The 25,464-nt window shown below is 38.1% G+C and overlaps 2 protein-coding genes across 3 annotated transcripts in view; one reads left to right on the forward strand and one right to left on the reverse strand.

The window, feature by feature from the left end:
- The first annotated feature begins 6,782 nt into the window (after positions 1–6,782).
- Positions 6,783–11,013, forward strand: klf5b (Kruppel-like factor 5b). The gene is made up of 4 exons (XM_026912828.3): positions 6,783–7,093; positions 8,047–8,833; positions 9,395–9,454; positions 9,754–11,013. Exons 1-4 carry the CDS (start codon positions 6,923–6,925, stop codon positions 9,930–9,932), a joined length of 1,197 nt encoding a protein of 398 aa, XP_026768629.1. The 5' UTR covers positions 6,783–6,922; the 3' UTR covers positions 9,933–11,013.
- A 1,156-nt stretch (positions 11,014–12,169) lies between these two features.
- Positions 12,170–25,464, reverse strand: part of klf12b (Kruppel-like factor 12b) — a 37,990-nt gene continuing 24,695 nt past the window's right edge. Inside the window, exons 4-6 of one of the 2 annotated variants that reach the window (XM_026912743.3) lie at positions 24,457–24,592; positions 17,730–17,887; positions 12,170–16,598 (exon numbers count right to left, since the gene is read on the reverse strand). In XM_026912743.3, the coding sequence (XP_026768544.1) occupies positions 16,417–16,598; positions 17,730–17,887; positions 24,457–24,592 (476 nt within the window). In that variant the 3' untranslated portion in view covers positions 12,170–16,416. Of the gene's footprint in view, positions 16,599–17,729; positions 17,888–24,456; positions 24,596–25,464 lie in introns of both variants that reach the window. The other variant, XM_026912742.3, reaches the window with a different exon arrangement.

Consider the following 25,464-nt stretch of genomic DNA (forward strand, 5'->3'; position numbering starts at 1 on the left):
TGGGTGTCCACAAACTTTTGGCCGTATAGCGTACATACACACATAGTCACCAATCCACCTCTCAAAAATTAGGTGTATTGGTGACATGAAATTGCCACTGGGTGTGGATGGGTGTGTGTGTCTGTGATGCGTCCCATCCAGAATGTATTTCCACCTCACGTGTTCCCGGGGTAGGCTCTGGAGGCTCCAAAAAACCTGACTAGAATTACTGAAAATGAAAATTATTAGTTTATATAGTTCCTTAATTGTAAGGTGTTTTCGATAAAAGCATGCTCCAAATGTAAATCTGTACCTGTGTACAGGGTATTAGGTGACCTTAAATCTCAGAATGTCTGTGGCCTGTCATGTTATAAGAAATAATGCCATTTAAAGGATCCTGAAGTTTCAATTTGACAAAAGGTGTACAACACACAAACATGTTAAACAATCAAAACCTAATCAGACACTATACTGACCAAATTCACAAGCAAAGGTAAACCAAAATGCCCTCAATACTTACTGCTAGAGATGGCAGCATACCACTTTTTCTTTTCCAGTACCAAAGCTGATACTAAAAACTTGACTTTTTCTTAAATTTTTTTTAATGAAGCGATCAAAAAATACAAGACAAAATAACTAAAAGCACGACTGGTATCATCTCTACTTACTTACTTATATACTTTGTTTGGGTTTTAATTTACTCTAATGGAACAACTACCTGAAAAGTGAAAACTCACTTGTTCAATAAAATATGTTCTGATCCTATCACTGATTCTAAACTCTGAGTTTTGAATATATGAATATGAGCAAAATAATTATTATGCACTACAATGTGTAGCAAGCTATACAATCCCATAAATGGCTGTATTTCTGCAGCCCAAGCAAAGTATGTTTGGCTGTTTGATCTTCACTAATGAGATGGTAGTTAAAATATGACCTTTACAATCCTTCTGTATTATTATTACTATGACTATTATTATTATTAAGTTACGTGAACGCCTAGGATTTTGAGTTTACTGTGTTTGTACACTATCTATATGAACTTTTTATTCCTCTTGTTTTGTTCTGTTTTGCTCCAAATACTGCATAATGCTGTAGTTGTACCTGTAAATACAAATTCTGATTCACATATTTTAGAGACTGTTCACATTTTATATCCTTTGTTTGCCTACATTTTAATAGCAGATACTTTGGTAAGTAACACCCTTGTAATTAAATATTGCACCATAACAGATCATCAGGAGTGTCTGTCATTGTCCTACTTAGCTTTGGTACATAAAGTCACTTCCTCTTTCGAAATAACAATTTAAATAACACTAATTTGCCTATATTTCAATGAATTGATAAGTGTTTTTAAATGTATGTAGGACTGTTTTAAAGCACCACACTGTCTCTCTCTACGACCTCATACGCAATTTCATTGACAGTAATATAAAGACAAAATTATTATCCAAAATGACAACCTGAAATGTCACTTCTAATAACCCTATAATTAAGTCTGTCTGTACATTTGACAATTTTTTTTCTTACTCCCTCATATGATCAGTCACCTAGAGTAAGCAACACCTTGCTTATTTTTCCACCATGCTATCTTATTGAGATATTTTTTTATAAACAAGAATGAAAATTACCTATTGTACAAACAATAGGTGCAGTTAGCTTTATGTTTAGCATCATCATTTTCATGTTATTAAGCTTTCCAGTGAAGACTAGCACTTCCACAGTAATGGGGCAATTGATTAAAATATAAATGTTTTTCATGTGTAAAATGTGGGAAAGTCAATGAACTAAAAATTACTGTACACTCAGCTGCATTTGACTTTAAACCTGTTATGCTTTATTTAGGTGCATTAGCAATAAAGCTTATCATTAACTTCAGTAACCACTTTATCTTGGTCAGTGTTGTGGTGGTTCTGGAGCCTATCCCTGGATGGGATGCCAGTGTATTGCAGGGCAGTGTGCAAACACATATACACAATGTGATCTTAGTATTATAAAGTTCAATCTGGGTGAAGAGCTGTTTTGAGATGTGGGACATAAAAGTTTTGACATTTCAGATAGCAAAACTCTAGAACCCTGAAATTTATTTTTACCTACACTTTAAGGCTACTTCACATTTACATTATGGAAATTCTGAGACCTGTAGAAAGTGGAGTTTTGAACAGTGGACACAGATAGAACCTTATTATTCTCAAATACAGTTTGGTTTTATAAAGTAATATATGATTGTTTCCTATTAAGTAATCTCTTACTCCTGTTAAATATGTAATTTTTTAAAAATAAATTCATCAAAGAAAGACTATTAACTAAGACTATTAAGGTGGCATTATGGTCATAAATGCTTTTCAGTAAGTTTTATTTTAGTCAGTGTATTTTCTAAGATAGAAAATACAAGATATTTTTTCATTGAAATTTCTTTGTAAAATGTTGAACAATATTAAAATACATTTAAACATACTGTACTGTTCAACCATATATATATATATGTTTATATATATATATTTAGAGATGTCATTTTATTTACTGCCATGTTTTTGGGATGTGGGAGGAAATCAGAGAACCCAGAGGGTAGAACATGCAAAACTCCACACAGACTATAACCCAAGCTCAGAATTATTTAATTTTTCATTTTAATTTTAGTAAAGTAAGTAAGCGAATATATCTGATGTCATAAGCCTTTCACTGACTCTAAATGTTTATTGCTCTAATAGGCGTTGTGCTAGTTTGGTCATTTTATTATACTCCATGTCAAGTGTGCCATATGGATACATGCCAATGGTTACCAACTGCCGGAGGCACTTTCTCTTAGTTCTGTGATGCAGTTGTTCTCTTAGTTCTGTGATGGACATGTTTTAATCTATCTATCTATCTATCTATCTATCTATCTATCTATCTATCTGTCTGTCTGTCCATCTGTCTGTCTGTCTATAATTATATTCTATATAATTTATATAATCTATGTAATTATTATGCATGTTTAGTTAGTAGAATATGAAACTAGGAAATGTCCGGGTGTTTTCCTACTTGCCCTGGTGTGTACTGACATCAAGCATGCTGCTCTCACAGCAGCTGTAGCAAATCTGCATTCAAGCACAAATGGCCCAAGGAAGGGAAAGCAAAAAGCTGCAATCATTCATGATGTGCAATCACATATTGAACCTGAACCTGAACCTGAAAACGAGTAAAGTAGGTTTCTTTGGTGAATACAGATGTTAATTAAACATTGGTGAAATGTATAGTGTTGTACATTTTAATTATATTGAGAGGGAAACTACATGACTGTCTTTTCATGACTTGTGGAGGAATATTTTGGTGTCATGGTTTGAAAGAAAAGTACTGTGAGATAATTAGACCATAGTACTGTACATATAAATTTATCAATTCTAATGAATTTAAGCCTAATGGTTACTTTTTTATGTTCGTCCTAGTGAAATTCTAGCATATATCCAAACCTGGGAAACTTGAGCAGAAAAACTGTAATGCTAAATGACTAGCCTTTTAGGAATGCCATCGAATTTGTTGATGTTGTTTTTCTCCTTTAGTGTAATTGCTCCCAGAACAAGGTCTCAAAACCTGTCTGACATGAGCCTTTTTTTCATGTCAACAACATGTGAGCAAGCAAACCTATGTATGAATCAGGACTACACATGTTTTACTGTGGATGACTGGTGTGGCTTTGACTTTGTATCATAATTTTACAGCAAGGTTTTGCTCACTGTTCAATTTTTTTTTTTTTGAGTTAAACAAAAACTGGTAAATACATTTATTTTTCAATAAATGAAATCTATACAAACATGTGCCTATGATGTTATGAGGTTGAATCATTGTACAGTTATTTCAACCAGCTGGCACTATATGAGATTAAGTATGACTGAAATACCATAAGACAACTGGAAATCCTGATATAGCCATGCTGTGTGTCAGTTAAGGAAAGGAATCAAAATGTGTCACAACATCTAAAATACACTGACTGCCTTCCAACATTTTTTTTCAAATCAGTGCCCTCTGCTCCTCCTCGCATGCATAGTATGCGACTTAACAGGGTCATCTCATGCTATTTTGATCTAACATTCTCAATATTCATCCCTGGCAGTGTGCTTGCCTACTTCACCACCTCCCTTGGCATGTATTGGCATCGAACATGCCATGCTTACAGACAGCTGTAGTGCAGTCAGGCAGATCTGCATACCAGCACAAATGGCCCAAGGGAGAGAATTGGAGAGCTGGAGTGACTTATGGTCTGCAATTCCACTCTCAATGAACTTGGTGAGATCGAGCTCAGATGCTTTCCCTGAGTAAAACTGTTTCAAATGCAGGTGCAAGGCAAGATACTACAGATAGAAATGACAGTTTTGATGATGCCAGTCATTTTTCAGATTTCTGGATAAATTGCATATATAACGTGTCTTCTTGTAGACTTCAGACTCAAAAACTCAATAGAAAAATATTTACACAATATATATATTTATCTCTATATGTACTTTTTCATGACATGAAAGATATAGGCACCCTATTTTAGTTATAGATGTTTATTTTATGACCTTTGCATTATTGAGTCAGTATAAAAACATTTTAGATTTCCAAACATTACTTTTGAAACAAAATATTAAATGTTACAGAAAAATGGTTGTATGTCAGTAAAGAAAGCAACATATTATGTAACAGGCCACTTCAAACTCTTTTTCTAGGTGACCTTCATCTCTGAAAGTTATATATGTTTGTTCATATACTATTTAAAACAATATTACGGAGGAAATTTCACAATTCGTTAACTGCCGGATTTACATTCGATTGTATACTGAAAATATGCATATAATATTTTTAGAACAGCACGTTTTTTTGATTAAATAAAGATATAATTTTGTTCAGTGTTCTTTCACTTGAGAGTATCTTCACAGTGCATTCTCAGAAAAAGCATACTTTTCCCTAGAAAGGTGCATTTAGTGTACCTTTAAAGCTTTACTCTAAAAACTAATTATGGTTCATTTTAAGTCATTTTAAAGGTACATTACATCCATGTTTTCTGGTGAAAGGTGTATATTAAAGGTACAAAAGATTTACTCTTAAGGGTACCACTCCAGCAACAAGGAAAAGTACGGTCTTTTTTTCTGAGAGTGTGAAATAGATGTTTTAATTCTAACATCATCTAAAGACTACACTCTAAAATGTTGGGTTATTTTTATAACTCGGCTGCTAGGTGTAGCTTGTTGTGTCAGGTAGTTGGGTCAGTGTGACTCACACTGAGTTGATAATGGGCAGCATGCTGGGTTAGGGATGTGGACCTAAAAGGAAATAGGGACGTTTATTTTTCTGGAATATAACATTAATTTTCTGGAATTTCCACTGTGACGTTTGAGACAGAGTGACAATCAGAAAAAGTCTGAAGTAAAAGAAATCAGCTGCAACTGCACGTTTGCTCACATATAACCTAATTTATTATTCATTTGAACTTTTCAAAATAAGATTTCTGTATTAACTAGACATTAAGTAGGTCATAGCTTAACTTTTTTATAGCGTGGTTTGGGTAATTAACTAATGGCAGACTGCCTGCAAAAAGTATGCTAGTTATTTAATTAATTAGACAAATTATTATTTCTTAAAGAAAATTTTAAAGATTAGATTAATTTCTTACAAAATTATATTTTGTAACCTTAAAACAACCCATGCTGGGTTACTAATGACAATACTATCTACTCTGTGTGACATTAAAATCTCTTTGTGGTTTAATCCATGCATGAAATAAAATTTGACTAAAATTCTTTCAGCTGTGCATAAATATAAATTGGTAACCATGTAGGGGGAAACGGTGACTATTTTTAAAGTGGACATTTTTGGTTTGGTATGAAAATGTATGCGTATACACTCACCATCCACTTTAATAGGTACACCTGTACACCTGCTCATTTATGCAGTTATCCAAACCAAAGGTGTACTTGGTCTGCAACAATGCTTATGAGCATTGCCCAGAGCATCACACTGCCTCCCCCGGCTTGCCTTCTTCCTGTAGTGCATCCTAGTGCCATCTCTTCCCCAGCTAAGCGATACACACACACCCAGCCATCCACTTGATGTAAAAGAAAATGTGATTCATCAGACCAGGCCACCTTCTTCCATTGCTCCATGGTCCAGTTCTGATGCTCACGTGCAGTGAACAGGAGTAAGCATGGGCACTCTGACTGGTCTGCAGCTACACAGCCCCATACACCTTTCTATCATAGCCAGCATTAGCTTCTTCAGCAATTTGTGCTACAGTAGCTCTTCTGTGGGATCAGTCCAGGCGGGCTAGCCTTCGCTCCCCATGTGCATGAATGAGCCTTGGGTGCCAATGACCCTGTCACCGGTTCTCCGCTTGTCCTTCTTTGGACCACTTTTGGTAGGGACTAACACCCCACAAGACCTGCTGTTTTGGAAATGCTCTGACCCAGTCGTCCAGTCATCACATTTTGGCCTTTGCCAAAGTCGCTTATGGCTGATTGGTGTGTATAGTGTCGCTGACCCTGTCTTACCTTAAAGATTGGGATTTGTTTGTTGATATAAGGTAAAGCATGCACATCTTCCCATTATTTTGGGAGGAACCGCTCTCCGAATGAGGCCAGATAGTCAGGTGAGGCGAGAGTGTGAACACGGTGTTAATTAAAGGTTGTTTTAAGAGGAGTAATTGTTTTTGTGTCATCACGTTTTCATCAAGGACAATGAGAGGCGTGTGGAGTGTGTAACCCAGGCCACATAAACGTTAGCAGGCTGAAGAGTGAGGTGGAATTATTTATGTTTGCGCCTCTGGAGCCCCGCCCAGTCTCGCGGCGTTGAAATGCGCCTCTTGCGTCATGTGTCATGTCAGACGCGCGAGCCGCTCCTGACAGCTCGCTCTTGCCCTTCAGATTAGCGCGGCGGCGCAGTGAATGACTTCAGCTCCATCGATCTGTTGAGCGAAGACCAGCGTTTAATGGCTACCGCTTTGCTGAGGAGAAGTGCGTCTTCCACTCCAGCTCCCCAGGAGTCGTATAACACGCCTCTCACGCTGGCCGAGGCAGCGCAAGGAGACGTGTTTAGACCTCAGGAGCGTCTCACGGGGAGGAGCAGATTTAATGGCACCCCACCAGCTCAGCACACTCTGGTACGGTAATCTGTAGCATTTCGGATAGTTCAGATCCTGCAGGATACTGATGTATACAACCTTGTTATGCTTAACCAGGGTGGTATTTTCCCTCTATTTTTAAATGCATGCTTGTTTCTGTAGCAGTAGGGAACCGTCCTTGAGTGGATGATGGTTTAATGTGAGCTCTCCAGATCAGGCGAGCAGCTGGAAGAGCTAAATTCAGATTCCAGGCGAACATGTTCAGGCTGTGTGCTAGGCAATGCCAGAGCTTTGGAACCATTATTTGCATCCCTGATACCACTAGCAGGCACTGCTGAAGAATATACCATCATATACCTACCCACTTCTGCAGTGTACTTCTGTTTACTTACAGCTACAGAGCAGGTGTTTATATTATACTATACTAAGATACACAGTCCCTAATGCTGAACTAACCCCTTAGTCTGATCATGTTATGAAGTTATTCATGTCTCATAACTTATTCCATAACTGCAATCAAACTAGTAGAAAAGGAATGTAGTTACAAAAGCGTGGATCTTAAATCTGTTCGGATTTCAAAGTTCATGGTGTTGGTTTGTTTTTCGACTTTTATAAACTATAAAATGTTCATTGCTGAATCTTTAGTTCATGAATGCACTGAAAATTAGTTATGAACAATTCCACTATTCAAGAATTAGTATAGTCTTATTTCTGTTCGCCTGATTTAGCTGTTCTACCGAAAGATATTACAGTATGTATGTAATGTCATAAATATGTGGGGGCATGTTGTGTCTGAATGCTTTCTTATTGCACATTTGGTCTGTCCACTCTATTGTTTATTTATAGGTCAGCTACCCTTTATTGATAGGTAAAAGCCCTGATTATTCATCAAGTCATTCGCCATGTTAAATGAACACCCATGTATTTTAATGTGCAGTGGTTATTTATTTGTAGTGTCTGAATGTATGGAATCATGTTTGCTATCCTCTTAGATGGACAAATACATGCCACCTCAGTTCCAGACCATGCCAGAGCATAAGAAGTTTAATCAGAATGGTGTCATGACCATGGACCACGGTTCACCTTACAGCATCAACATGAATGTCTTCCTGCCCGACGTCCCGTACATGCGTACCGGTCTCTGTCGACCTGCAAGGCCCACACTGGCACCCCAAATGAAACCAGAACCCATGCATACACTCAGCTACCCGAGCTGCCACAGCACCGTCCCGTCAGCTCCTCCACCCTCAGAATACACACACCACTTCAGCCCAGCCAGCGGAACGTGCAGCTCTGCGTTCATCAAGCAGGAGACTCCAGAGTTTGACTACCAAGACGTTCCTCTGTTCCAACTTCTGAATTCAGACCTAGACTCTGTAGTCTCTGGTCCCCACTCTGGCGTTTGCTCATCCATGTCATCATACAACAGCATGAATTCATCCATTACTCCGATTGCAAGAAGACCCATGTGTGATATGGGCAGTTGTGGGTCTTCACCTGCCGGTCACTTTGGTCGGCATCATCAGAAGCCGAATGTGCCGTACCTTCCCCCCTCCCCTCCAAACTCCGAGCCCAGCAGTCCTGACAGGAGAAAAGAACTCTTACACAAGCTGTCACCTCCTCCCTCTTACGCTGCCAGTATTGCATCTAAACTGGTAGGGCCGGCTTTAGGCCCTCAAGCAGCCGTACCAGTACAAACACAAGCCGTGCCTGCCAGGCACAACCGCAGGAACAATCCTGATCTAGACAAGAGGAGGATACATCACTGCAATGTCCCAGGTGAGCTATTAGACAAGACTCTGCTCTCAGGTACTGTCATACATGAGCACCAGAACTGGCTTTGCAGTTTTGAGCTGCAAACATTACCTCTCCCAGCACTTGATTTTAGACAGAAATTGAAACTCTTTCCTTAGTATCTTAGGTGCACCTAGGAGACATTTTTGAAGTGTTCCTGGGCTCCAGTCAGTTTGTTGTGCCTTTCATCACGATAGATTTTATCATCTGAAAATAGTTAATGCAAAATAATAAGCAATATAAAATCAGTATATAATTGGTGGTAGGATTGTCACAGTGCGTGCTGTGGTTACAGTATCACGTTAGAGGTCTCATTACAAAAAATAAAAAAACCCTAGAATTAGTGTTAATAGTGATAATTACAAAGTTACAAACCAGGTACAGTTAACAGTATCAGTTAATGTAGTGTGACATTCCCAACACTTCTGCATAAGATAATCAGGGTTTCAGAAATAGTGTGGAATTAAATCATTAATATTAGAGCTCGAGCTGAAACTCATCTTACCACATCTGCTCATTTATTTATTATTTTATTTTTTGTGTCAGGTTGTAAGAAAGTCTACACCAAGTCCTCCCATCTGAAAGCACACTTACGGACTCACACAGGTAAAAACTTTCATCACAAATACTGCAAAAGTCTTCGTAACTCTCTCTTTTTTAGTGTACTTGATATGTTGCTGGGCAGAAGTACAACACGGGCATGCACTTGAAAACCTGTGTTAGCTCCCCTTCATGAGATACGAAATGATTTTATATGGCTAAAGGCTGAGAAAGCTACCATCACTCTATACCGTCATACCTTGACATGTCCATTAGGCCTCTAGTTTTTCTGTATGAGTTATTAAACATTAGAGAGATGGCATCTCCAGCATGTCGTAACTGTATGGCGCCGTGTCTTATTTCAGGAGAGAAGCCGTACCAGTGCTCCTGGGAGGGCTGTGACTGGCGCTTCGCCCGCTCCGATGAGCTGACGCGCCACTTCAGGAAGCACACGGGTGCTAAACCCTTTCACTGTTCGGTGTGCAGCCGCAGCTTCTCACGCTCTGATCACCTGGCCCTGCACATGAAGAGACACCAGAGCTAGAACCATAATGCCACGCTGGCTTTCATAACGTCCTCTCTTTCTGTCAGTAGAACTTGGGTGTGTTGGGTTTGCTTTGGTTTTGGCAGCTCATGAGGCACAAGTATTAAACTGTGTTGGCACTAGACCTGTAACCCTGTGGAACGCAGCCACTACGTGATGAGAACTTAGCTGGGAGGTTTTTTTCCATCAGCTGTTTTTTTTTATTAGTAGTACTAGTAGTATTTTTTTCATAAAAATGTGCCTTTTCCATATTTTGAAACATAAAAATCACTTTTAATGCGAATATATTCTTAAATGCTTTGCACCTTACGGTTAATTTCACATTTGTCAAAGTGAAATTGAAAGATAAACGTGTTTGGAAAACCCCGCTTCGTTAATAACAGCCATTTTCAAAGAACAAGTTGATGATAAAGTGTTTCAGAAATTCTTGTGTGAAGCACTGAATAAACAAACAATCGAAATCAAATCTGAAATACCAAAGATAGAAGTTTCTCCCAATTATTCCTGTCCATCTGTCACAGCTAAATGATTCGAACCATTTTTAGGCGGGGTTTTGTTTTTGTAGGGGAAGATTTTATTCTTAAAGTACATTACAGAAACTGAAATCATTTATATGAGATTTTAAATATTTTATTTGGAACATTAATAGCTTTATGTGTAAATATTGTAATTCATTTACTCTATTATTTATTTTTTTTCAGATGAATTTTTTTACTGTATAAAGTACTTCTCTATGCACATATGTGAATAGAGCTACGGGAATGATGGTTTTAATGATTAAAAGAAATCTTTTAGATAAGTTAAGAACTACATGATAGTTTTTGGATAACAGCTATAGCAGATAACACTTCATTTTGTACATGTCAGGCTTACAGTGCTTTGTATCTACTGTATGGTAACATTTATGTTTTCAAGTATTCTGCCTGTTCTCCTAGTGACAATATAATAATGACAGCAGAGATCATATAATGAATTCCGATGAAGGACCGTAACATCTAATGGCTTTTCTATGGTTCACATCAAGACCTAACTTCATAAACTCAATTTGTGTCTACATTAAAAGCAAAAGCTTTAAAATACAGTGATGCATTTGTATTTGGACAGCGTTTGAGTCACACATTCCATTCTTCATTACCAATTCATGCTTCATTATTGTCACATAATCTCATATAAATCACAGTAACTCCCTTTCTGCACAAGTTAAACTGGCATGTCCTGCTACTCTGTTTCTAGGCTTTGTGTCCTGCCATGTGCCTTACCACACCTGCCACCCTTTAGGCACATAGCTGAATGATAATAGGTGTGGTACAATGACAGTGTCATTAAACTGAATTGATACAGCTAATACTGGTCTCAAAAACAATGTAATGATATTATTAGAGAACTGGGTGTTGTTGTATGTGCTGGTGCAAGCCTATAATTTTCAAACCATAAGCGTGTACAGATTTACTCATATGTACAATATTAGATAAATACTTTCTCCATTTGTTTTATATTTCACAGTAGAATAATGTGTCAGAAGACTAAAACATTGGGAGGTGTAGTGTGGATTTCCTGACTACATGTACCATATTATATTGTTTGGATGGTTTTAATTAGGCCGTGAGAAACACATGGACAAATGTAATGAGTCAGTCTAAAAGGAAAGAGCTAGAGGCCAGTGAGAAGTGGTAGATTGCTCACTACTTACTCTCTAGCTCTGACGCTGGCTTTAATCATGATTGGTATAAGAAGGGCTTGAAGTTCCTCACTGTACGTTAGGCAGTGAAACGCATTGCTCCAATGCTGAAAATTGTCTGTTGTTTATTAAGATTTATGAAGCGCTTCACTTGAATGAGGCTTTATGTGTGCATGTGGACTAACTGGTTTTGTCCTGATTTAACCTTTGAAATAATTAATGCAGCTAGTCATTGAAAATAAAAGGAGGGTTTATAATTTCCTATAACTGTCAGCTTATGGAGATAAAAAAGCAAAACAAGCTCAACATTTACACTAAAGGGAAGGGTGTTGAATTGTTGTCACAGGTGTTTGATATACATTACAGGGTTAAATCCATCAGGCAGGTGTAGTTCTGGTGTATTGTGTGTCATACGGCCACACCCTCTCTCCTGTGAAAGTAATGTTATGTTCAGTGGCTTTTGTCAAGCAGGATTTAGATAGCACTTTTTGCTCATGTTCTTCTCAGAATTGCAAGATGAAACTAGCTTCCATCAGCCCACTTCAATGAGTCATGTGTATTCCATACAAAATGCAACTTTATTAACTTCCATGCCTCCGATTAGATTATCATACATGTATCATGTTAAAACTCAACTGAAATTCACAGCTCAATCTTTAGCAAATAAAATGAAACTACAGAGAAACCCAAAAGCACATAATATCTAGACACCTTCTGGAGAATTAAAATAAAGAATAAACACTTTTCTTCTTATCTGAAATGAAGACATTCTGTGATAGGATTCAGTGTGAAGGGATTCCCTTTGAAGCAAAGCAGGGCAAAATGTCACAAAATGAAAAGCTCTGAAATATATATTTACAATACACATACACTATACATAAATACAAGAACGATAATCACAGAATATCAGAAAAAAAGACAAAATAAAGTAAATATTTAGATTAAGAAATGAAGTTGATATTGAAACTGAGGCAATACTGTACAGAATAAGTTGAATACAAATCAGAAACGAGCATTCACAGAGGAATTACAAAGCGACATCGTCTTTTTGTGCTGTAGGTCCACTCTGTAGGCACCAGATTTAGCTGTAAGGATGCCTCATACTCAAATTCTGGTCTGCGTAATATCAAAGAGGTAAAAGTCAACCTTAATAATGGAGAAACTGTGTCCTTCAGTCAAGTTGATATTGTAAGTGTAAGGTATATCCATCCAAATCCTCCCAAGGAGACACATACAGCATTGCTCACTATGTGATTAATGGGCGGATGTTCACAGCTTTCATTTAAAATGTTGTCTTCAAATGGTCCGTAAGGCTCAGTGCATTACAAACAGGCTTGGTACTGTACATTAGGTTGGGTATTTTGTACAGGTTTATTGGTACCGGATGCACTTTTGTGCTTATGGCATCTTTTGCCTTTCTGCATGTGCTTCGTGTATAATATATTAGGCACTCGTCATTATTGCATAACTTTGACCCTGTTCGCCGTTACAAAATTATGCGACAGAAAGTGTAAGAATGCCAGAGCAGAAAGTAATACTTCTTTTTTAAAAAAAAAAAAAAAATGGATGCTCCCTTATAATAATGTTTTTTTTTTTTTCATTCTCTTTTCAAAGATGAAATTTTATAAAACTGATTTGAGAATGCACATTTGTTAATACACTTTATAGGCAAACATTTTTACTGTACAGGAGCAGAAATGATGCCAAATACAAATTTAACTGATATCAGTACAGCAAAAAAAATAAATAAATAAAAATGAAAAAACAGCAAAGAGAAAAATGCTGATGGCTCTTGAATACTGTTTGGAAAGGGACATTCATTTGACTGGGTTGTTTTTATCTTTTCCTTTTACATTTTGTGAAATATTACTGTTATAAAAACATTTAAGAGAGTATTAGAAATGGCTGAATGTGCACAGAGGCAGCTGATCCTCAGCACTGTGTACATTTAGATGGATTGTTTAATCCCTACACATTAATCATAAGGAACAGGAGCATTTAAGATGATAAAACCTCAAACACTCTCCCACACAGTCCCATTATACACTGTGTACCAACTGGTAATGATCATCTCTTTATTGTAGTTGTATAAAGTTAATCCCTTGTATTAAAAAAAATAATAATAATAATAAAAAGCCCTATTCTCAATAGGTATTTACAGCCTTCAAAACTGAGTAATAACTTTCACTTTCACATATATTACAACATTTTAAAAGATTTCTTTTTACATAAAATAGCAATATGCAGATGAAGTGCCCCACATTGAGGAGATTTCTCAAAAATACAGTATAAGATGATAAGATACACTGGTGATTAATGTTATGTCTAACTGAAAATAATTCATTTCATATTCATACTTCATAAAAACAAGGTGCTGATGATACACTCAAGCCCATGTACCACAGAAAACACACGTGTAGACAAACAAACAAATAAACAAAAACATAATAGATTATAATACTTCAGATCACAAAAAAGCAAGGTGACGCTGGTCATGTTAGTTTTGTACTGGACACATTCCTTTTACAGCATTTCACAAAACTGCATTTCAATTTTGATTTGTTAGTTGAAAATATGTATATGGAGATTCCAACAGCAGTGCACGAGTGTGTGTGTGTGTGCATTTGTACATGTTGTGTGTGTATGTATCACTGAGGCTTTTACTGGCCATTTGAAAGTGCTACTCTCACACCAATCTGATGACATTCCCATCGTACAGTGGATGCTTTAACATTGTGTATACGATGACGTTTATTTGGGATGAATAAAACAGATTTTGTGTATGCCACATCATTTCATATATCATCTAATATTTATCTTAAGGCCACCAAAGATGAGCAAACCATCTGGCAACTCAGAATGGATGACTTATTGACTTAACCTTCTCACTGGACACGAAACTTATGAACAAATCACTGCCACAAATATGAACATGTAAGATTTTTTTTTTTTTTTTTTATGTTTCATGTGTTCTTTACTGAACTTTTATTTGCTGATCGCCCTCTAGTGGCCTATTTGTATTTGGGAGTCAGTATGAAGGTAAAACAGCTTACTGTTTAGTGCACTAGACAAAACTTGACCAAAGTAGTGCACTATACATCAAAAAAACTACATTTCAGATTCCGAGTGACAAAAGCGAGTCAAGTAATTCAATGATTTTTTTTTAATTTAAAAATGTAAATACTTTAAAATATGATGAGAATACGCTTGAGAAATGTTCAATTAAATGCCCTAGATCCATTGCATGCATTATCTGTGTGCATGTGTGTGTGTGTGTGTGTGTGTGTGTATCATAAGGGATTACGGGAACTAAATGAACTTCTTTTGGGCAAACCTGCAGTGCCACATTTAATGGCTCTTTAAAAAGAAAATCGATTCTTCTGAGTGCAATCAAATCCTTTAGGTGTGAGATTAAAATAGCAATATGCTATTGCTATTTTAAAAATTACAGCTACAAATCCATTACAAATATACAAGATTCTCTAGTATAGAAAAACAAGTGGCAATGGTAGAAAGTCAGCGATTTGTCCATGTTTTGAAAGCCCTCTGTTGATGGAGTAAGTGAGAGAGCCTTGAGGCCGTCTCCCTCTCTCGTCACTCTAGAGTGAGTGTATTGCTCTCCTGGCTTGTATTGTCCGTTCGAGTACAAAAAACGGATCACACCATCAAAGGCTCATGTTAGCAGAAGTGTTTTGCGTTTTTGTTTTGTTTTTTTGCACCCAAATTTCCTCAAAGCCAAAGAGGGCATTGAGCTTTGTGTCAGCCAGTCAAACATGGTGGAGGTCAGTGTTGTGTGTGATGAACATAGTGCTCTACTCTATTAGTTTATTTCAGGGCCCATCCTATTCAAAGCTGTGACACAGCAGGAATAGGAAAAGGCTTAAGCAGGGAAAATAATTCAAACATAAAATCATATGAACAGAGTACAATCGTACTCACTGGCTAATCACAGAACTGAATGCGCTGTTTTATATCCCTGTTTGTCACCATAAAGCACAGCAAAATGCCAGCTGAGAGTTCTTAAAGCCAAATGTACCCCATATACTTCAGTGCCTGTGCTGCAGAAAACAGTTTTAGTGTGAGAAAACCAACATCAGGGGAAAACAAAACATAATATATAAACTGCATGATTCCCATGATGTGTCACCTGCTGTGTGTATAATCTCATTCGATGATTTACGGACTTGCGTTATATGAAAAATCTCCAGCCACCTCACCTCAGGAATCGCTGACTCAGGGTCTCTTCTCTGTTGCCAAAGAAATGACTCCTCATAATCAGGTGTGCTGGCTTTGGAGGAAATTGAGATTTATGAAAATGTTGTTCCTGTAGGAACCTGGCTGTGTCTACAATATCAAGCTCCAGATCTCCAAAGAGGAAGCCATTCAATACTGCAGTTCTTCACATTGTTGATGGCAAAAGGGAAGCAGACATTTTAAATGAGAACAAAATAAGGATGCTAAATTAAAAAAAAAAAAAAAAAACTGCAGACAGAAGAACTCTCACGTAAGAACTAACAACCAGGATCTGGACAAGTGCTCCAGTTCAAGATGTCCTGAAACTTCAAGATGAGCCCAGATCTGTAGAGCAGCTTTGCTCCATCCTTGAGGCAGACCCTGTTCAGCTCTATCAACACATTCTGTCCATCATGCATCCTTCAAACCTCCTCTCTCTCACTTTTCACCAGGGCCTGGGATGGCCATGACTGTGTCCAGCCCAGCTGAACAAGTGCAAGGAGAGACCCAGCTCCCCCGGCATGCATGCGCACGTGTGTGTGGGAGAGAGAGGGTGTGTGAGGTGGCCTTCACTCAGACCAGCATGTGTCTGCGCCGGTGCAGGGCCAGGTGGTCCGAGCGTGAGAAGCTGCGATCACAGTCCACACACTTGAAAGGCTTCACTCCTGTATGTTTCCGATAATGCCGCGTCAACTCATCTGAGCGAGCAAACTTCCATGTACAGCCATCCCAGGTACACTTGTATGGCTTCTCACCTGGAAAAATACAATGCAATAAATATCATGATAAGAATAAGCTGTAGTGTTGATACAGCTGAGTGAAAAGGTTTGCATCTACTATGGTTTCTTTGTGAAAAAGGATGTTTTTTCCTACAACTCTGTCACTCCCCAGACCTGATTTAAAGAAAGCAGTGAGGTATAACAGAGTTATAACACATATGTAAAACAGAATAGGCAAAGATGGGTGCAAAAATATCAGGAAGAATGTAGAACAACGTACAACTGTTGAGAGGACATGAACATTGTTCAAATGATGCAAAAGAGGTTAAATAAGAAATAAAACATGATCTGGCATGCTGTTAGAGGAAAATAATCAATGACGGGGTTGTGTAATGCAAGTTTATTATCTCTCTTATACCACACTAATTTGCCAATGCTAACATTTTTTTTTATTTATTAAAGAAAAACATCATACTTTTTATCCATTTATAGTTATGTTTAATGTTGTGGAACATACATAAAACAAGTTAGGTGCTGTTATCACTGACGTGATAACAGCTATAAAGTGACTGTTAGAAAGTGCTGACACTGGATACTCCCTCCAAAAAAAATCACCATATCAATAATTCCACACAAATCTGTTTATGAAGAGACTCCACTATTCAAGTCTCTATGTAAGTTGTTACTATAGTAACAATAACATATTAGGATGAGCACATTAATATAAACCTGTGATTTGTCTTGCAGCTGGCACTATTGTCAGAGCAGCTGTTACAGAAAATTAATCAACATCTTCTTACCAAGCAATCACAAATTCAACAGCACTGTGGTAAAGGCTATTATAAAGGCAAAAGGTGAGTCTATATGTTCTTAGTGAGTATTTACAGTGTATCAAATTCAGAATGAAAACTTTAAAACCTTTTTGAAAAATTCTTTTTTTTTATTAATATCTACCATTTTATTATCTGGTTACTATAATTTTTTATTACTTTGCTTTCTTCATTTTTCCTAAGAGGATGAAAACTTTTGCATTCAACTGTATTTACTGAACAATGAAAATTAATCAGCCAAATAAACTACAACTAAAAGGTTATTATCATAACACTAATGGTATATACATTACATGAATTGAATTGAAATGTGTATTTCTGTGTGTGACTGACTAACCTGTGTGTGTTCTCCGATGTGCTTTTAGGTGGGAGCTCTTAGTGTAAACCTTACTGCAGCCGTCAAAGTCACATCTGTGAATGCGCCTCTTCTTAGAGTCTGGAGACTCGGACCGCCGTGGCCGTCTCATGCTCTCAATACTGAACGGTGACATGGAACTGTGACATGAGAAATAAGAACCATGAGTAATTCAGAAAACAAGTGGAGTTTAAGCTTCCTTAAGTGGTATACTGATTCCTATATTTTCAGCAGAAGCATAGAGGAGCAATATATTTCAAGGTTAAATCCCAAAGGGTTGTTTCTGTTTCATGGGGATGCTCTAAAAACAAAGAGCTTTTCTGAGGTTTTAGTTATATTAATATGGGTATTTTACAACACCATAGTAGAAAGCAAGACAATATAAGTGATCTAAAGGCAAGACCTGCTATATAGAAATTAAATAACTATATAGAAATAAATCCCATATTACAGTCAAGTGCAACACCACTTCCATCTATCCATTTTCTGTACCACTTATCCTACACAGGGTCGCAGGGGAGCCTGGAGCCTATTCCAGGGGACTCAGGCAAGGTGTGGGACACACGCTCACAGACCAATTCACTCACTATGGACAATTTAGAGATGCCAGTCAGTCTATAACGCATTTCTTTGGACTGGAGGAGAGAACCAGAGTACCCAGAGGAAACCCCCGAAGCACAGGGAGAACATACAAACTCCACGCACACAGGGCGGAGGCGGGAATCGACCCAACCCTGGAGGTGAGAGGCAAACGTGCTAACCACAAAGCCACCATGCCCCCGCAACGCCACTTATATAATGTAAATAATACTACTGTGTTCATCATTACTTTTGCCTCTCACATACATCTAAAATACATATATGATAGGTATTCTATGGACTTTGGAATAACTACACTACTACACTACTACTACTATCAGTTTAGGAGAAATATTTCTGTATCTGAACACAACCTCAATAGTCTGTCTATGTCATTACATTTATGCTGTTTTTTTTTTGTTTTTTTTTTTTGTCAATCCGTTTTTTTTTTTATTCTTCAGGCTCTGATAACTAACCAGAAAGAATGCAAGAAAGAAAAGGAAAAGAATGTGAAATATTCTTATAGCTTCCAGAGAGAGATAGGCCTTTACATTGTCAACCACTGGATGGTGCTCTAGCACTGATTTATTTCGGCTCAACAAAGTGACTAAGAAGCCAAGCCTGATCATTTCTCTTCTCAAACCAACCACCAATTTTGAGCTCAGAGCTTTTTGTTTTTCTTTGCTTTATTTGCTACCATTAATGATAGCTCACCGCTGTGTTATGAATGGAGACTGGTCTGCCTTTTCAGGCCAAATCAATATTTTATGGCATCACATCTCTAATGGGCAAAAAAAAAAAACCCTGGCCATTATTAACGTATGTGTGTGTTCGTGATGGCTCTAGGGTAATGGAATATTGATACATGTGAGTGCGGTGCTGTTTTTCAATAGTGAGAAATGGCAGCAGTGCATTTACGTGGGTTGTGGAGTGTATGAGCTGAGCACAAAAGGATCACAGAGCAGAGTCATGTCACTGTGCATTAAAAGTGGAATAAAAATATGTTAAAAAAAAAAAATCTGCACAGAGAGGATAGTTATTGCTTTTTTCTCTCCTCTCATTTTTGGGCCCCTGCTTGGTGATTGGCATGGCCCGGGCAACTGGTGAGACCTGAGGGGGAGGAGCCAGACAATGCCTCCCGCAAGCTGTCTCCACCACACACAGCCCACTTCCTGTTTCCACCCTGCTCTACAAATCACCTGTTGGTGTTGGAACGTGACCAGACTGAGGCCAAGCGGATATGAGCCAATGTGTCAGAAATGAAGTTGAACTCTAGATCCCTTCTGCCTCTACTCAGAATGAGCGAACGCACGCATATACACACACAGTGAAGAGAGCAGGGAGAGTGTAGGAAGATACAGAGAGAAAGGAATGAAAGGAAGGGCAAAAATAGAGGGGGAGTGAATGAGACAGAGAAAGAGACATAATAGTAGTATATTCTCTAATCCAAATGAATGTCAGTAGTGGGATAAGAGAAGACTGCAGACTGAAGAAGAAAGAGGGGGAGGTCGGAACTTCGAAAAGCCCCTTATGCAAGGACGACAAGTACGGAGGGGAGTTAGCGAGGAGACAGTGAGGATTTACAGTGGAAAGATTTTCAGCAGCGAGATCTCTCACAGGATGTTTACACTCTGACTTCACTCCAGAGGACACCATAAGAAGCACATACATAATGTCTGATTCAATCTTCAGCTGATCCATAAAACATAGTTCGCAGGTCTTACTGTATAGCTGTGTGGTGAGGAAAAGGCTAATAAATACAGTGCAACACAACACACACAGCCCTGTGTAAACAGGACACCTTGAACCCTGCATAACCCTGACATCCTGGCTTTGTGTTTGTTTGTGAGTGCTTGTGTGTGTATGTGTGTGTGTGTGCTGGGCGGGTGAGTGTGTGGGTGTGTGTGCGGGTGTTGGTGTGCGGGTGTGAGTGTGTGTGTGTGTGTTTGGGGGGCCTCTGTTTGTGGCACTGGAATTTTTTGTTCCTTAATCCCAGCAGCTCCCTGATCTGCCGTGTAAGGGGATGAAGCCACTTGAAGCTTCTAACCAAAAAGGCCAATAGTAATAAATTGTAATTAATGAGTGTCTTAATACTTCATGCCTCAACTTCAACAGAATTTTAGCAAGATTAGCTGAAACACAAGCCCAGTGATTGTACTAAGGCAAACAGAAGGAAAGAGAGAGATGATGAAACTGGACAATCTACAGACACTAAGCTGCAGTGAAGCCAAATCCTGTGGAGCAGCCAGAAAGAGTGGCCATCAGAGGTAGGCAGTAATAATACTTCTCTTCCTCTGATACATTTATTCAAGGAAATAAATTTGAAAATTGTAAACTCATTATTATTGTGCATGTATGAGCAGTTTAAAATTGTACAACAGGGTACTTTTTATTCTTACTAAATTTATATAGAACAAATCAATATCCTGAATCAAATAAATAAATATTCTGAATCACAATTGTCATTCTACTGGGCATATAGTGCATTGCATACAGTATGTTTTAGATCAGCATTATATTATACCCTACATAGTGAGCATATTTAGTGAAAAGGGCACCATTTGGGATTTGGTCTAACTAATGCAGGCCTGTGCAGCTTGATCATTGCCTGACTTAAGACATGATAATCATAAGGGTGTATAAACTGACAGCAGTTTCCAGAGCCAAATGCTGCAGTTGCACTCCACCCAATGCACAGAGCTTAGTGTGAAATATTTTTTTTTTGTTTGTTTTGTTAAAACTTTCAAGTCTGTCATCTTTAATAAAGGCCAGTAGTTTTTATTTCATGTGTGATAGTTTTTGGTAATAATAATAATATCATTCATTCATCCTTTCATACAAACATGAATAAACAAAAATAGGAAACCCTTTGTGTAGAAAAAGTTTAAATTAGCACACATAAGATGTGCAACTTAGTGTATTACTGCTATTTTTTTTTTACAGACAACAGGTGTACATTATGTATGATGTTAATACTGTACATATGTTAATACATGAGTTTACATCATATTTGTCACAATTCATTAATGATGAATTGTTATGATCTCACCACCATCATCACTACATGTGTTGAAGTATAAATTTGTTCCTGTGTAGCAATTACTGTGTGTTACTACTGCTACTGTGGTTGTCAGTAGATACACTATATGACCAAAAATTTATGGACACCTGACCATCACACCCATATGTGGTTCTTCCCCAAACTGTTGCCACAAAGGTGGAAGCACACAATTGTATAAAATGTCTTTGTATGCTGTAGCATTATAATTTCCCTTCACTGGAACTAAGAGGCCCAAACCTGTTCCAGCATGACAATGCCCCTGTACACAAAGCGAGCTCCATGAAGACATGGTTTCCCAAGTTTGGTGTGGAAGAACTCAAGTAGCCTGCACTGACCTCTGACCTCAACCCCACTGAACACCTTTGGGATGAACTGAAATGCTGACAGCACCCCAGGCCTCCTCACAGAACATCAGTGCCTGACCTCGCTAATGCTCTTCAACTGAATGAGTGCAAATCCCCACAGACGCACTCCAAAATCTAGTGGAAAGCCTACCTAGAAGAGAGGAGGTTACTATAACAGCAAAGCGGGAACTAAATCTGGAATGGGATGTTCAAAAAGCACATATGGCTGTGATGGTCAGATGTCCACAAACTTTTCACCGTATACTGTACGTTCTTACTTAGAAGTGGTTACATGGATGGTTACTTACTAATTATCCTCACTTACTAATTCATTTTAGTACAGTAAGGTTTTTTTGGCTACTCTTATACTCTAGAGCACTGACAATGGAGGGTGTGGAAGGGTGTCAGAGAAAAATTGTAATTGCAGTCGAGGTGTTCAAGCACAGTGGTATGTGTGTCTGTGTGTGTGTTTGTGTGCACATGAATTCCCTAACCTGTTTGGCTGAATGGCCCCAGATACTTATGGAACTGGGAAGAATCTGCCAGGGCCACTCTAATAATAGAACAGCATCTCTTCCCCCCAGCATTCATGAATATGGAGAATGCCATGGAGAACGTGTGTGGTTCATTTTACACACACACTTGAACACACCAACACACACACATCACCTGAGGAGATTTATACACACGTGGGAGGAGAGTGCTTGAGACGGAGCTCCAGGCAGCTGGAAGTTTCCCCCACAGGGCTGATCAGGTGCACAAACTGATGATCGTGCCATCATCACCTCTCCCTCTATCCCTCACTCCCCTGCATGGCAGCCCATCTGATGACTCACATCTCATAAAGTGTGACATTTAAGAATGATAGCCCTTGTCGCCCTTTCTCTGAGTGCTGCCATATGCTGTTTGTAGGCCAGGTCGAGTCAGGGTGCAAAAAGCTTCCTCTCATTCTGCTTAAGAGAAGCACTGTGGATGAGACGGAGCCCGTTCGAGGTTATTCAGGGCGGACACTGACAGCTATGTGTGCCCGAGAGTTATTTTCATCTCTGAGGGTGAGGCAGTGCCAACAAACCCAAGCACCTACACCTACACACTCACCCTACAGACAGAACAGTAATGACATGTAGTGAATTGGAGCAATTAGGACCAGAACAAGTCCACTGTTAAAAGGCTGTGTAGTTGGATGTTAAATACAGTTTTAAGCCACATTGTTGATAACACTAAAACTGTGAAACTATTCATATTTGTTGTATACATATATATATATATATATATATATATATATATATATATATACATATATATATATATATATATATACAGTAGCATTTTGTATATATATATATATATATATATATATATATATATATATATATATATGTACATGCATATATAAGTAAGGAATAAAACAAAATGGGTCATGCATTTATATAGAAACTGCACCAAAGTGTTTTATGCCCCTTATACCACAGCAGTTCACCAACAATTCCAATTTTTTTATTCATTAAAGAAAGATGTCATACTTATTTTATTCATTTATAGTTAGCTAGTTCCTGTTCTCACTTAACACTCCGGTTATCACAGGTATAAGTAGTCCTTCGCCTCTAGTTTTAAATTTGTTTTTAATGCAGCTTGTCATGTTACTGAGAAACTGAAACGCCCTCCGTGCTGAAGTCTTTCCCGTGGCATAAAGCTTTTTGGCCATTGCAAAGCACTGCCAATGGAGACTCCTTCTATAAAAGTCAAACATTCAGCATATAACCATATATGCTTCACCATATCAGTGATTATAAGTTTTTCTTTATTAAAAAACAACACATTTTTAAATCTGTTTATTATTAGCCTTAGAATATTGTTTGGCATCCACCATACAAGTCTCTTTGAATGAGTCTCTTGAACGAGTGAATTAAGTATAAACCTGTGATTTGAATTGCTGTTGGCACTGTCAGAACGGTGCTGTTAGAGATTAATTAATTAATCAACAATTTCTAAGCAACCAGATTCAAGAATTCGACAGCACTGTGGAATAATCTCATTTTATGAGCTAGAGTGAATACAGCTGCACTCTCTCTCTCTCTCTCGCTCTCTCTCTCTCTCTCTCTCTCTCACTCTCTGACTCTCCCTCCCCACCCTTCCTCACTTCTGTAAACACCCAAAAAGCACCTCAGTCAAACAGCACATTTTTAAAACCTCTGGTAAAACCTTGGCCCTGGCGTGCCAGCCGAGGCAAAGTCCCACGTCCAGTGCACACTCTCAGCGAAGGGAAACATTTACTCTGCACTGTTCCAGGAGGCTGTGACACAGAGCAGAATCCTGGAATACTTTCCAAGCAGTTTGCCTAAATAACAAGAGGATGGCTGGTCACTTGCATGAGTCTGGCCAGGGAATAGTCAAAGAGTTTATAAGAGGGCACTGACTCTAATGAGAGGTGTCTTCAATCATCTGAGACACCAGGACAGCTTCATGACATGCCAGTGGTGAAACACTCCACAACACACTTCAGGATTTAAACCCTTTTCACAATCAAAACGGCATTGAATGGAGGCAGAAAATAGCATTCGAATATGGTGGGCATCTTTTGTGCGCATCATGAGTACTATGCTACAATATGCTTACACTCCTACTCATAACTCAAGTTTTTTTTCTCTTTTTAACAGACTCAACATTAGTCAGAGTAGACAGACTGGATATATAGTGTGTTTGTGTGTATAGAAATTTTACTCACTCCTGCACTGCTCGTGCTATAGACAGGGCGGTGGATCCTGTTTCATTGACGCTGTCCAAGGTTACATTTGGCAGGTCGTCATCATCACTGTCACTTCTGATTTGTCTTGGTGACAAGCCGTTTATGTCTGATTGTGCTGCTGTGTGAGGTAGAGAACAAGTTAGTTGCATTACCAATATACATTTACACAGTTACACTTAGAGCTGTGAAAGTGGCATTTCTTTTGCATACTAAAGGCCAAATGCATCACTGTAATCGGTTAACATTAACCACAAATTGCTGTAATGATAATAATCCAATTTGTAAAATATAGAAATTGGAGGGTAGGCTTAGCAACCGGCTGGCATGATTTTACATAGACAAATGCACACACTGTACATGCACACACATAGCACAAAATTATTCGTTAGTGGGATACATAAATATATGTGTGATTTTCAACATAACCACTATCCACTGCATCTGTGTCATTATCATGGACAAGAATTTTGACACATTTCCCAGATTTAGAAAAAAGAAGGGCAGTTGATGGGACAGTCAATAAATATTTATTCAAACCATTTATATTTGTAAAACAAAAATTAACAATTACAGAGCTAAACTCTAGACCTGTATCACTCATTACATCACTCAGGTGTGAATGAGAACTCAGGGGGAAGAATTTGTGATTATGGGTTATTATCGTAGGGATAAATGGACCTCACTTTCTGCGTGATGATGTTTGGACCAAAAATTGTGTATTTATATATATATATATATAACTACATATGAACATCACTGGTTAAACATTCACTTATATCTGGATCCTAACATCTTTATTATTAAAGTATATGAGTTTTAGTTTCCAATTTGTGTGCTATAATCACATATTTTTTATGCTTATTGACAGAAATCACCACTGACTGCCATGCCAAGAGTTTCAAGTAAATATGTTTTCTGTTCTTTTTTCAGTACAGGGAAATGTGTAGAAATTATACTCTGTAATAATTAGGTTGAAAATCACTGGAG

Source organism: Pangasianodon hypophthalmus, chromosome 5, assembly GCF_027358585.1.
Source record: "Pangasianodon hypophthalmus isolate fPanHyp1 chromosome 5, fPanHyp1.pri, whole genome shotgun sequence".
Lineage (NCBI taxonomy): Eukaryota > Metazoa > Chordata > Actinopteri > Siluriformes > Pangasiidae > Pangasianodon > Pangasianodon hypophthalmus.